The 12777-nt window shown below is 46.6% G+C and overlaps 1 protein-coding gene across 1 annotated transcript in view; it reads right to left on the minus strand.

Annotated features, from left to right (window-relative positions):
• Positions 1–955: 955 nt before the first annotated feature.
• Positions 956–12777, minus strand: part of ECPAS (Ecm29 proteasome adaptor and scaffold) — a gene marked incomplete at its 5' end in the record, with an annotated part of 51151 nt that continues 39329 nt past the window's right edge. The window contains 13 exons of the mRNA XM_084305593.1: positions 956–3847; positions 4416–4487; positions 5635–5723; positions 5900–6005; positions 6382–6526; positions 6861–7053; positions 7649–7692; positions 8280–8488; positions 9439–9630; positions 10168–10234; positions 10357–10448; positions 10584–10650; positions 11145–11234. Of these exons, the coding sequence (XP_084161719.1) occupies positions 3708–3847; positions 4416–4487; positions 5635–5723; positions 5900–6005; positions 6382–6526; positions 6861–7053; positions 7649–7692; positions 8280–8488; positions 9439–9630; positions 10168–10234; positions 10357–10448; positions 10584–10650; positions 11145–11234 (1506 nt within the window). The 3' untranslated portion in view covers positions 956–3707. The remainder of the gene's footprint in view (positions 3848–4415; positions 4488–5634; positions 5724–5899; positions 6006–6381; positions 6527–6860; positions 7054–7648; positions 7693–8279; positions 8489–9438; positions 9631–10167; positions 10235–10356; positions 10449–10583; positions 10651–11144; positions 11235–12777) is intronic.

Consider the following 12777-nt stretch of genomic DNA (forward strand, 5'->3'; position numbering starts at 1 on the left):
CAATTTACTGGTCTATTGAAATTATTTTATTAATCAAGTAATGCTACCATAATGGCTTTTAAGAAGCAAGGTAAGGAACAATTTTAACTGCCAAGCTGTTTTTATGATCTGCTGAACTGATTTATCATTAAATATTTTCAAATTACATACTTGTTCAGTTCTTGCATTTTTCTCTCAACACAGAGCAAACTTAGAATTAAACTCTCTAATATGGTACTTTTCATCCTCGGTGGTACACCAGCAGTGCTTTGTTTCACGCAGAGACTTAAAACTGTCATTATTTGGATAAACTTGTTACCTGCCTGCATCTTGAGCAGTCCCGTATTCGGTTGTATTTATGAAAATGAACTACCACGTTACTGCCTTTTGTTTATTTTCCCTAAACTTCTGTTTCATTTTTGCTCCTCATGCATTGGTCATTATTCTCTGGACTTTGCAAAGGCCCCGTTTCATCCCAAAATCTGATACAAGGAGGGAACACCACAAACTGCTTCCCAAAGTGGGTAGGGGGTGGTGTCAGCACAGGCTGCCTGTTAACTCTCCTCTAGTCAAATGAAACCCAACAGCTGGGCCCCAACATGCAAAGGGGAATAGCTACAGCTGGAGAAGGAGCCTAAGGCACTCCCGCTCCAGGTATGGCTCATAAATCCTGAATTCACTCCTTTGGCGGACGTTGTCTCATTTCACGTGGCTCCTGTGGAACCGTGGGGGAAGCCTGGCTGCGACACTGGCCTCACCCGCTATCCCCACAGGGTTGGAGCCCAAGCTGCTGCCTCACAGACCAGATGGTGTCCCGCTCCTCTCCCCCCTGCTGCGCAGCTGCAGCTTGGATGGCACCAACCCCGCCAGGTGGGTCAGCTCCGACCAGGACGCACGGGGTCGCTTTGAACTTGGAGCAAGAGAACAGCGCCAAGTACTCGCGGGGCGTGCGGTGGAAATTACCAGTTACTTCCGAGACGAGGTCATGCATTTTTTATTTAATTTTTACCTTTTTGGTAAGCAACAGGGTTTTCTTTCGGTCAGTCCATTTACATACTCCGACAGTACAGATTGCAGTGAATTTGATGGAGATCTTGCAACATTAGAAAACTTTTCTCAATATACATCCATTTAAGCAACAGCTTGTAGGTCAGAACGAGTGCTAGTGTCCAATCTGCGCACTGCACTCCTGGTATACAAAGCAGCATTGCAGCAGCACAAGAAATGCCCACACTGGGCAAAGTACAGTGTGTTTTACATAGTGCAATCACTTTTAGAGGAAAAACTCTAGGAAAGGCCACATCTATTTATTTATTTATTTTTCAATCCTGTCAAGTTTACAAATGAGGGGGGTAGAAATCAAACCTCTGACTGAATTAACTGTTGTACAGGTAGGTTTTGTGTATAGGCACGTGCTTTAGAGAGGAGCTCTGAATCTGTTCCGGAATCACAAGAAAGACATATTGCTTTGTGACTCAGAAAGCATTTATGCCATCTCTAACTTTCCTAACACTCTTGGCCAGAGTTGTTAATCCAGCTGTTTTTAGAGTTCCTAGAATATGCTCTTCCCTCTAGTGTAAATCCCCAATAAAGAAATTCAGGTTGCTATTGTCATCGATTACAGTTCTTCTACTTACAGTCTTTCGACCACGTGAGGCGTTGCCTCTGAATACTCCAGTCCACAGTGAAAAATCAGATTACCAGAGACTTGGAGACTCTTTGCTTTTCTGTAACTGTCACTCCAACCAATACGAAAAAACCCAAGTCAGACAATGAACTGCTACAGCAAAGCATCACTGGTAATATTCATCTAATACAAAAAAAAGAAAAAAAAAAAAAAAAAAAAAGAGCACTCATGACACTAGCTGTCATGGTAAGCAAGTTTTGAAAGATATCGTAAAGTGATTTGCCCAGTAAAATTTTAAAATATACACTGTGCTCCATAAGTTCAAACTACACGTAAACAAAGAGCAGCTCCCTGCAACAAGGTGTAAATCAAAACGTTATAGCACCAGCTCCCAGCACCAAGAAGTTGCCCGCTGACCAGTTCCAAGCGTACAATGCATTAGTGCTCGCTGAGGTTTCTGCTACACAAGAGCCACAGTGGGACAGCTCTGCCCATTTCTGCAGACGTTTTCTCACCGGGCGGGGAGGAATTTAATGCCTCCCTTCCCATGGATAAAGTCAGACAACTGGATTGTTACAGTACCAGAAAACACTGAATGGGAAATGGCACCTGAGGGAAAAGTAGGTACTGTACACCTGATCCTGAATAAATGGGCGTGGAGGAAAGGTGACGTTATCTGAACAACTTCTCTCCCTGGCAGATGGCATCTGAAAGGAGCTGCAGGCCACACGAAACGAAACGACCGTCCCCGTGCTGAAAGCCATGGACACGATATTGCCCACACTAATGATTTTATTTCACCACCAGCAGAGCATTTATCCCCAAAAAACTGTACGCTTGCTCCTGGTCAGGTTATGGTGCAGTGCTAACTTTACGCGATGAAAAGTCTGTTGCTATAGTGGTCAGGTTTGTCTTTTATCTGAGGAGGGCAACAAGGGGACAGGCAGCATGGCCACATCATCAAATAGCAATTTAACTCCACGTTAATGCAGATATAATCTTTCTTCTTAAGTGCAAATTAAAAAGTATCTGCTAGAAACCAGCATGACTTGGGCTGCTGAGAAATGACATACGATTCAGTTTCTTACAAATATCGACAATTCTAAATCATTACAGGTTTCCAAAGCAAGAACAGGGTTACGGACATGAAGGGGGAAAAAACATTACCACTATTAAAAAAAAAAAAGTATCATTGCAAACTTCGAACACTCTTCAAAAACATATCTAGAAAAGATTGTTTTCTTTTTTTTTTTTTCCTTTTTTTTTTTTTTTTTTTCCTGCAGCTGAGGAGTGTCCATGCAAAACAATTTTGAGAAGAGCAGTGTTCCATCTGGGCACCAACTGGGCCCTATTTTATCCCACACAGCTCAGTAAAGTGCTCTCTTGTGCATCCTTTGAGGAAAAAAGTTCTCATTTAAAGTTTGGGAGGCCGAGGTTACTAGCTGGGGAAGGCATAGTCTCGGTCAATCCATTCTGAGGTCAGAGAAGAAGGAAGGATAGAAGTTAACAGTACTCTGCCTTTCGTAACTCACAGACAACAGGCTGCAAAGGAGGAGCAAACAGGAGAAGCAGAGGTGGATGTCAGATGAAACCCTGCCCCTGGGAAGCCTCAGAAGTCTAACGCAGACTTCATCAGAGGCAGCATTTCACTCGTTGCAGGTCACACACACTAGTTCTACTGCAGAGTCCCGGACACCAGGTAACAGATCTCCACACAGTATCGGTGAAAATCAAAAACGCTTTTCACTTCCTGTGCTGGTGGTTTTTCATTAATTGCTTTGAAGGACAAAAGGGATCTGAGTAACATTCTTTTGCCGATTTAAAGAAAAAAGAAAAAGCATCTTGCCCTCGACATTTTCTATAATGCACACTTATAAACATTCTAGGGCAGATCATTAGAGGTATTTACTGACAAAACAATAACTAATCATCAGCTTAAAAGAGTAAAAGTAACATTAATGGGGAACAGAATTTAAGGCATTTTATTTTGGCCAGGAATGATGCATGCTACAGAGTAATCTTCATTTTCCCATTTGGTTTTCAGACCACTGCACTTTTTTTTGTTGTTTTACATGGCACTTCATAGTTTGTGTTTTACAACTTAGTTAAGATTTTCAAGTGTTTTCTTCAATATAAATGCTTTTTCCTGTAGCTCGGGTCTGCTATCTGATGCCATTGTAGATAACGAATGAATGAGGTGCTCTCTGCTTTCTGCTGTCAGGCTTTCCCATTGTTTAGCTTCTGTGAAGACAAACAGACAGACACCACGGTAAATACCAGTCTGTCAAAAACAAACCAATCAACCAACAGCCTCCATCCCTGGACAGGCTGAAAGCGACCACCTCGCATCTCGCTGCTCTTCCAGGAGAAGAGCTGCTGAGGAGGAAAATTCAGCTGGACGCTTGGTGCACGTGCTGCCTGCTGCACAGGTAGCCGTGCTGATTCAGACCAGGCTGAACTTGATTGTCTCAGCCTGCACTATGGGACTACAAGGGCCTGAAGAACCACTTCAAAACTGCTGCATGTAACGCAAGGAGGATGCATTACACAGTCCTTGCTCCTTCCCTGCTGGACATTTTACCAAGGAGCATCCAACTGCACTTTAGACCCAGACTTCATCCACAACTGCTTCCACCCCCTCCAAGTTTTCTCAGTCACCAAGCACAAAAATCCAAGTCCCAAGCCACCCTGAAAGCACCCAGTGCTGCAAACAGAAGGTAAAGGCATCTCTCCACCTTCCCTGGCCGCACGGCCACCTGCCTTCTACACCAAACAGCAACTCTCCCATGTGGCAAGGAAAAAGACTCACCTTGCAGTTTGGTGAAGAGCAGTTGTATTACAGACAAAGCTTCTGTTCTTATGGACGTGTAGCTTTTGTTTTCTAAGGGATGTGAAAACAGCAACAACAACAGAACAGATTCAGAACCGAAGGCACACTAACTGTACAAACAGCAGTCACCACTGGTCTGCAGACTGCTGTTCGCACAGTGAAATGAGATAATTTATGCTGCCAGTCTGCAATGCGACCCAATTATACACATCAGAATGACAGAAAGTGACCAAATAGCAGCTAACATATCCACTAAGCCTTGTGCATCACCTTCCCTTTTCCTGCAGTACTGTTCCTCACGCATGATGAGTTGGAATAAAGTCCACATGACGGCAGCGTGATCACAAACAACTTCTGTGCATCATGGACTTTTATTTTTCCAAGTTATAATGCCTATAAAATCATCCAGGTTTTAAAGGGCAGCATTAAGTACAGGTACAACAAACCCTATGCTGTCAAGCACAAGCTTGTCACATGAAAATATTTGTTCTCCTGAACTAAAATCTCCTTAAAGCCTCACTCCATTGAAATTGAATAGTTAAAAGAAACCAGACTGTACTAACTTCTCTACAGTAGGCGCTGCCTTTGAGCACACCAGAAACACGAGCTGTATGTGGCTGTAAGGGGACTGGGCACTGTTACAGCCACAGGGCAAGTGGCAACACCACCCAAGTAATAGCCACCCCTGGACTGCCTGATGTGCATGGGTATTGTTTTTATCTCTGTGGCTGCCTGCCTGAGGGAGAGGGCAAACTGCCTCGAAGCCTTGGAGCCTCATGCACTGGCTGCCTCAGCAAATTCTGGGCACCTCCCATGCAGGTGTATCCAACAGGACTGATCTGGGGAAGGAGAAAAACTTGTGTTTCATCAGATCATGAACAAACTGACTGGGCAGGGTCCATCTTCTGCACAGAGAAAACTCATAAGTCTTTGAGTTGTGCTCTGGAGAGGCAGCACAGGAGCCCTCTCTCCTCCTGTACTTCCCCTTTCAAAGCTCTCTCGCACCTGAGGGATTTACTCCTCTGAGCACAGCACCCTGCACAATCCTGTGCTGAACAGCTGCTGCAGTGCAAGGCAGGATGAGCCCCATCTGACAGCCTGTGCTTGTTCTGCATTCTCATAACCAGCCAACACCTGAAGAGGAAATGTATTAACAAACATTTCATTATCAACTACAAACCGGAAAACATCCATTTACCTAAAGAGTGGGTGATAGACGAGCAGGTTTCCAACAGTATTTCTCTCAAAGCCCCGGGGTCTGAGTGTTCCTCCTCAAACAGCACTAACCTGTCAAATGCAAACACAGACACCCTGTGTCACTGGGACAGAAGCCGGCTCAGCTGCCCCTGAAAATCCAATAAACACCTCTGCCGTATCACCACATGTCTCCCACGGTTTCGTTAAACAGTTAGAAGCAACAAAGAGAAGAAACATCAAAGGAGGATGGCAGAAAGGAGAATTACCCTTGAAAGTAGGCGTTCATGGCTTGTAGCACTCCAAGCTGCACTTTCCACGTGCTGAGTTTCAGACGGTCGCACATTAACTTACAAAACTCTTGTCGATAGCAACCTACGGAAAGCGAAGGGATTGAGTTACCCTTGGGTCACCACAGGGAAAGGCAGAAGGAAACGCTGCCTGTCCTGCCCCTCAAATGCTCCTCGCGCTGTGCTCCAAGTGACACCGAGCTAGACTCATGGCATGCAACCAAATCAGCATCCTGTGAGAAATGGCACCAAAACTCTTTACCAATCAAGGCAGGACAAGGCTCATTAAGAACTGCTGAAAGATGAAAAGCTACTCTGTACATTCTGGCGGGCTAATGAAGACATCCTGTTTTTCCCAACATATCCGTGGACCTCCCTGTAAGCCTTCCCATACCCAATGTGGTCTCTAGGTCCCTCCCTCCTCCCCCTGTTCGTTTGATTTTTGCTGTGAGATGACTTACGCTGTGTCTCCGGGCTCCTCGGCCACGCTTTGCCCAGGGTCTCAAAGGCACAGATCAGGGACTCCATCTGCACCTCCTTCTCCCTCATGTCCTCGTCCTCTTCGTCGTGCTTTGGTAAACCCGCGCCCGTGCTCTCGAGGGAGTTCTGCAGAGGCCAGGTGGGGAAGGCGTGATCAGCAGGGGATGAGGGCAGACTAGACACACGCTTAGACACACATTCAGTGCCCCCCTGCAGTTTTTGTTCACACCAGTGCTCATGCCCAGCCAGCACAGGTGAGCACGACCCACCCTGGCCTTGCACCCCCCCAGCTCTCTGAGGTGCAGAGCTGCAAAGTGCTGCTGGTACTCAATACAAGCGCTCTACGCAGCTTCCTAGGAGCCTCCTGCTGCCTGTAGAGCAGCCAGGACTCAACTTCTAACTGGGGTGACGCTGGGCACGCCACAGGAAAGAGGGAAAACCCGAGACACCGAGCCGTCACCTTCTTTATCATGGGGAAGACGATATCTGCCAGCTCCTGGAAGCGGTCCTCCCTCGTTGCCTGCAGCACGCCGGCGGCGCAGCGCAGCGCCACCACCTTGTACCTCGGGTTCTCCTTCCGACACTCCTTCAGGACGGCCTGCACAACGTCGCCCACGCTCGGCTGGCCAGGCACGGCCTCCCGCAGCTCCGCACTGCAACGTGAGGCAGACGGAGACTGATCAGGCCCGCAGCTGAAAGAGCTTGCCCCACAGATCACAAGCAATGCCCGTGTTCAGGCACGGGACTGCCGACCCACGCTGCAACTGCGTCTGCGCTCGGGTGCTGCTTCACTCCTGCCTTGTCTGTTCTCCGTGAATTTCTTCACAGCCTTTCCTCATGCCGTTTCAATGCGCTTCTCCTCCCTCACTCTTTTTCTTCCTCTTTCTCTCTTCTCCCCTTCAAGGTGTTGATCCTTCCCCTTAATCTGCTCTTTCTTATTGGCAATTCTGGCCTTTCAACATCCTCCTCCTTGCCCTAAACCAACCGCTTAGCTCTGAGCATCCCTCTGAGGCATCACCTGTCCCTCCCAGCCCTCAGCAGTGACCCACACACTGACATAAGGATTAGATAGGGACTCCTCACAACCTGATGGGAGATCAAAATGGCATTCAGGACTTTCTACCTCTTCTTGCAGAAAAGCAGGAGCAGGTAGAGTCTCCCGTTCACCAGCCAGGCAACAACCCTGTGCAACAACCTCCTTTTTGATGTCCCAGGCCCTGAGGGTGCCACCTTTTTCAAGACCCTTACCTGCACGCAGAGACGACACTGGCAATGGCCTTTAACAGCTCCTCCTGCAACGAGTAAGACAGATACCACTGAAATACGCTCCACAGCCAAACGGCAGGGTCCTGCTGCACCAGGGAGTCCTCTGCACTCCAACGACAGAGGTACGGGGGAAATAAAGGCCGAGGGAAGGGATTGTCCCGCTCTGCTCTGCACTGGGAGGCCGCACCTCAAGCACTGTGTGCAGTTCGGGGTGCCACGATACAGGAAGGACATAAAACTATACGAGAGCATCCAAAGGAGGGCTACAAAGATGGTGAAGGCCTAGAGGGGACAATGCCTGAGGAGCCTGAGGGGGGGTGTTCTGTGTGGAGCCAGGGGTTGGACCCAAGGATTTGTGTGGGACCCTTCCACATGAGGATGTTGGATGATCACGTAATTCCAGTCTACGGGGGAACCCAGCTCCTAAAGCAATCTTATGCCACCTCTGTTCATCTTCCCTGGCACTTATGTATCACAGGCGCAGGGGAAACATCAAGCTCCTCAAGCAATGCACATGGTCCTCTGCCACAAAGAGCATCACATTTCCTGCCTCGAGGGACACATGCTGGACAAACGCTCACCACAATCCGTGGGGTACTGGTTCCATTTTTACCTTCCCAGTCCACGTTCTCCCTGGCAGACCCTGCAGCAGCGCAGAGAGCACTATTCCCAGGTGTGGAGGTACAAGGGAGCCGGTCTGTTTGGCAATTGATGCCATGGCAGCTGCTCCCTGGGCTTTCATCTTCCAGGACTGCGACTGCAAGGCCTTCTGTGTAATGGCTATCAACTCCTGCATGTACAGCCTGATGCCACCCTGAGTACCTGCAGAGGAAACACAGGAAAGCTGTAATTTTGCCACAAAGAGAACAAATGTCTGATCTTACTAGAAAGAGAAAAAAAAAAGGAAGGGGGCAATTACAGATTTCTGGATTTTTACAAGACTTCATGCAAAACAACAAAGAATTCTTCCCAGGCTGACTGAAGATGGGTTCTGTTTTCCAAGTGCTTCCAAATAACCTCTTTAGATATTTTTTTTTTTTAATCTAGAGACAGAGCTCATCTCAGTCTTCCCACATGGCAGACACTACACACTGTCAGCCAGTTTCTAGGAAATGTCTTTTTTTTTTTTTTTTTTAAGTTAAAAAAAAAAAAAAAGAACAGGTCACTGGAAAACCCTTTTGCAGTCCCTTTTCCAAACTCCAGAAATGTATTGTAGTGACTGAGGGATCTGATCTGAAATCAGGTCAGAGAAGGAACCAGCAAAACGCCTTCACCATGCATCCAGATCTTCCTTTACAGACAGAAAGCATAGCAGAATATTGTAGATTAATTTATTGAAGTTAAAACCACTGGCACCACGAGAGAAACAGATGTGATCTCCAGCCCCAGACAGGGGCTGAAGTTCCCTTTAAGTTCAGGGCATGCAGCAGCTCCTAAACATGGCACTGAGATTTCCGAAGACGTTCAGCTACCTGTGGCACAATAAGGATGGCATTACAGTGGCATTAAGTGCCTCACAATCATAAACTGTTCCTCCTGACTGAGTTTGTGTGTCCTCAGCTATTGACAGCTCTGTAATTATTTCAAATAGGCTCAGAGAAGCTAACCTGCTCAAACTCTTACAGGACATCTTTAGCAAGGAAGAAAATGAAAAAAACTTCCCACATCTCTTGGTACAAGAACTCATTATTTCCAAAGTGGATTTCCAGAACACATTATATTTTATGGCCCATGCACCCCATAAAGCTTTTACCACTCTTAATGCAACTTACCAGGCACATTTTCCTGCCAGACTTCAGCCCACAGAGTAGAATCCTCTTTCTCTCCTTTCTCTTCATCGGGAACCTCGTGCATACCAAGAAAAGCCAATGGCAACACCTGTTTGGCATGGTTCTTCACTACATCTGGGCTGTAGCGTCCCATCGCATGTACAGTTAAAGCACAGCCTGTCCTGTACACTGGCTCTGAAGGAGCAAAACAATCACATTACAGCTGTGAGGTAGGTTTTTAGCTTGGACAGCTTTTGGTCTGCCTCTTGGGAAACAGAGGAATGCCACTATATGATGGTGCATGGGAATTACCCAGCTAGTGAAGGTGTTACGGTTTTATCTGGGATGAGTTAATTTTTTTTCCTAGCGGTTTGTATGATGCTGCATTTTGGATTTTTGATGAAAATAGTGGTGATAACACACCAATTATTTTAGAAAGCAGCAGCTGAATTCCTCATTTTGCTGTGCTGTGTGCACAGCTTTTGCATTACCTAGTAAACTATTTTTATCTCAACCCATTGGTTCTCACACTTTTACCTTTCTAATTCTCACCCCCATCCCACCTGGGGAGAGTGAGTGAGCAGCTGGGTGGTGCTTAGCTGCCTGACAGGATTAAACCACAGCAGCAGGCAAGTATCACAGTACAGAAATCTTTCTTTACCAGCTTCTGCCAGCATCAAGAACCCTTTTATGCACTATATTCTGTGATGGAATACCCAAGAAGCAACATACCTTCCTTTTCCATGTACCAACTGCTGAGTTTGTGCAGCAGCTTCTCAGTGCTACTGTCCCGAGAAGTCTGTAACAGAGAAGAGACTCAGACCACTCAAACACTTGAAAAAAAAAAAAAACACAAACCAAAACAAACAAACCAACACACAAACAAACAAGAGGATAAAACCATCTCAAACCTCTACTCACCCGGACTAGATGGCCCATAGCAAAGGCAAAAGACTTCTGTACCACGCTGTTGCGATCGGTCAGGCCACTAAGTAATGCACTCATAAGTTTGCCTGTTGGAAGAAAATAAAATAAAAAATAAAAATAATTCCTGTGATAAAAAAAATCAATGGTGAATAGGAAAGAAATGACACCTACAGAGCAGCAACAAAAAAAACTTAAAATTTGGCACTAGAAACAAACCCTACCTGAATAAGGTGTTAGGTCTTGGGGACACTGTGTGGTTAACGAGACAATTACACTGGCACAGCCTCCCTGGAAGATTGCAAGAGAAAAAAAGGTAATATTAAAAAAAAAAAATAGCCTCTGGTTATTACTGTTAATACTTGCTGTGGTGCTGTATAATATGACCTAGGCTCACTAAGCCTCTGCTCCATCAGCTGGGAGCCAACAAACAGAAACAGTTTGTAGCAAATAAATGACAAGAACTGAATTAGGAATAAAGTTACCAGGACCCACACTCAGGATGGATGGGCCTGGAAGATTTACAGGTATCAAAGACCACATTTTGCACTAAGTTGTCACAGAATACAACAACCACGCAGTCCAGGGGAGGTTAATGCAGCACACATGCAGAAAATCAGAAGTAGTGTAGGTAGATTTGAGACTCAGATATAAAACAATGATGGTATGAACAAACCCAAGCTGTCACTTCAAAAGAAAAAGCCAAAAAACCCCACATATTTAAATTGACACTTCACTGTGCTCCCTTTTCCATTTCCAAATGATCTGTTGAAACACAGGCATACCTTTGTGCCAAGGCCTACTCCGCTTTTGATCAGCTCACAGAGACGAGGAACCAGCTCACCCAGGATGGACACATCCAAGTACTGCAAGCTCTAGAGAAAGGCAAGGGACCAAATAAATAAATTAATTAATAAGCGTGACAGACTTCAGCTGATTTGCTTCCACAGAGGCCTGCCACAGTTCTCCACGCTGGTCTTTTGCTGAACTGTGCGAGTTTGATGCATGGAGAGAAAAGAGCACCACAACATATCTTATACCACATGCATATTATCTTGTCCCTGTTCTGTGGTGAGGTGACCCTGCTGAAATCACCAGTTGCTAGAATCCATGAATTCCTGCATGCCAGTTTCTTAGAAAGCTTTAACTAACGCACTAGCAAGAATTCCTCATGCAGAGGGAAAGAAGAGATGAAAAGCAGTGCCTATTTTGGGACAAAACCCAACATTCTTCTGATTTGTTCTGGGTTGCTCACAAACCAGAACATCTTCATGCTACTCCAGGGAAACCATGCGAATCTCACCCCTTCTGTAAGAAATCTCAAGTGCTGATGGGGACCAGCACAACTGTCTCCACTCCTGGCTGGAAGGGGGAGAGGCATGGCCAGGAGGAGGGACAGCAGCAGCTGCTCCAGCCTGCAGGGTGCCAGTGAGTGCAGTTTTTCATGGAGCCTTTTATCCCCATACACTTTACACGCTATAAATAGAGAGCACTCCACATGACCCCAAAACACAGCTCCCTCTGTGCTGGAGCCAGCAGCTCCAAATGCTGTTAGGTACAGGAGTGCTTGTGAGGAGCAAACTGTGACCGCACGATGATACAAGTCTGTATGTAAAAGAGAAGGTGGACAGACATTCACATGCAGATAATAAAAAATGAAGCCAAAATTCCCTAAAGCTCCCAGTTTGATTCCTACTTTTCTCCTACAACATACCTTAAGCTGGAACCCTTCTGAATCAAGTATCACAGAATCACAGAATTTCTAGGTTGGAAGAGACCTCAAGATCACCCAGTCCAACCTCTGACCTAACGCTAGCAGTCCCCACTAAACCATATCCCTAAGCTCTACATTTAAACGTCTTCTGAAGACTTCCAGGGATGGTGACTCCACCACTTCCCTGGGCAGCCTGTTCCAGTGCCTCACAACCCTTTCAGTGAAGAAGTTCTTCCTAACATCTAACCTAAAACTCCCCTGGCTCAACTTAAGCCCATTCCCCCTCGTCCTGTCACCAGGCACGTGGGAGAACAGACCAACCCCCACCTCACTACAGCCTCCCTTGAGGTACCTATAGAGAGCGATAAGGTCGCCCCTGAGCCTCCTCTTCTCCAGGCTGAACAAGCCCAGCTCCCTCAGCCGCTCCTCGTAGGACTTGTTCTCCAGGCCCCTCACCAGCTTCGTCGCCCTTCTCTGGACTCGCTCAAGCACCTCGATGTCCTTCTTGTAGCGAGGGGCCCAAAACTGAACACAGTACTTGAGGTGCGGCCTCACCAGAGCCGAGTACAGGGGGACGATCACCTCCCTAGCCCTGCTGGTCACACTGTTCCTGATACAAGCCAGGATGCTGTTGGCCTTCTTGGCCACCTGAGCACACTGCTGGCTCATATTCAGCCCACTATCCACCATCACTCCCAGGTCCT

The sequence above is a fragment of the Netta rufina genome (genome assembly GCF_964035555.1).
Source record: "Netta rufina genome assembly, chromosome: Z".
Taxonomy (NCBI): Eukaryota; Metazoa; Chordata; class Aves; order Anseriformes; family Anatidae; genus Netta; species Netta rufina.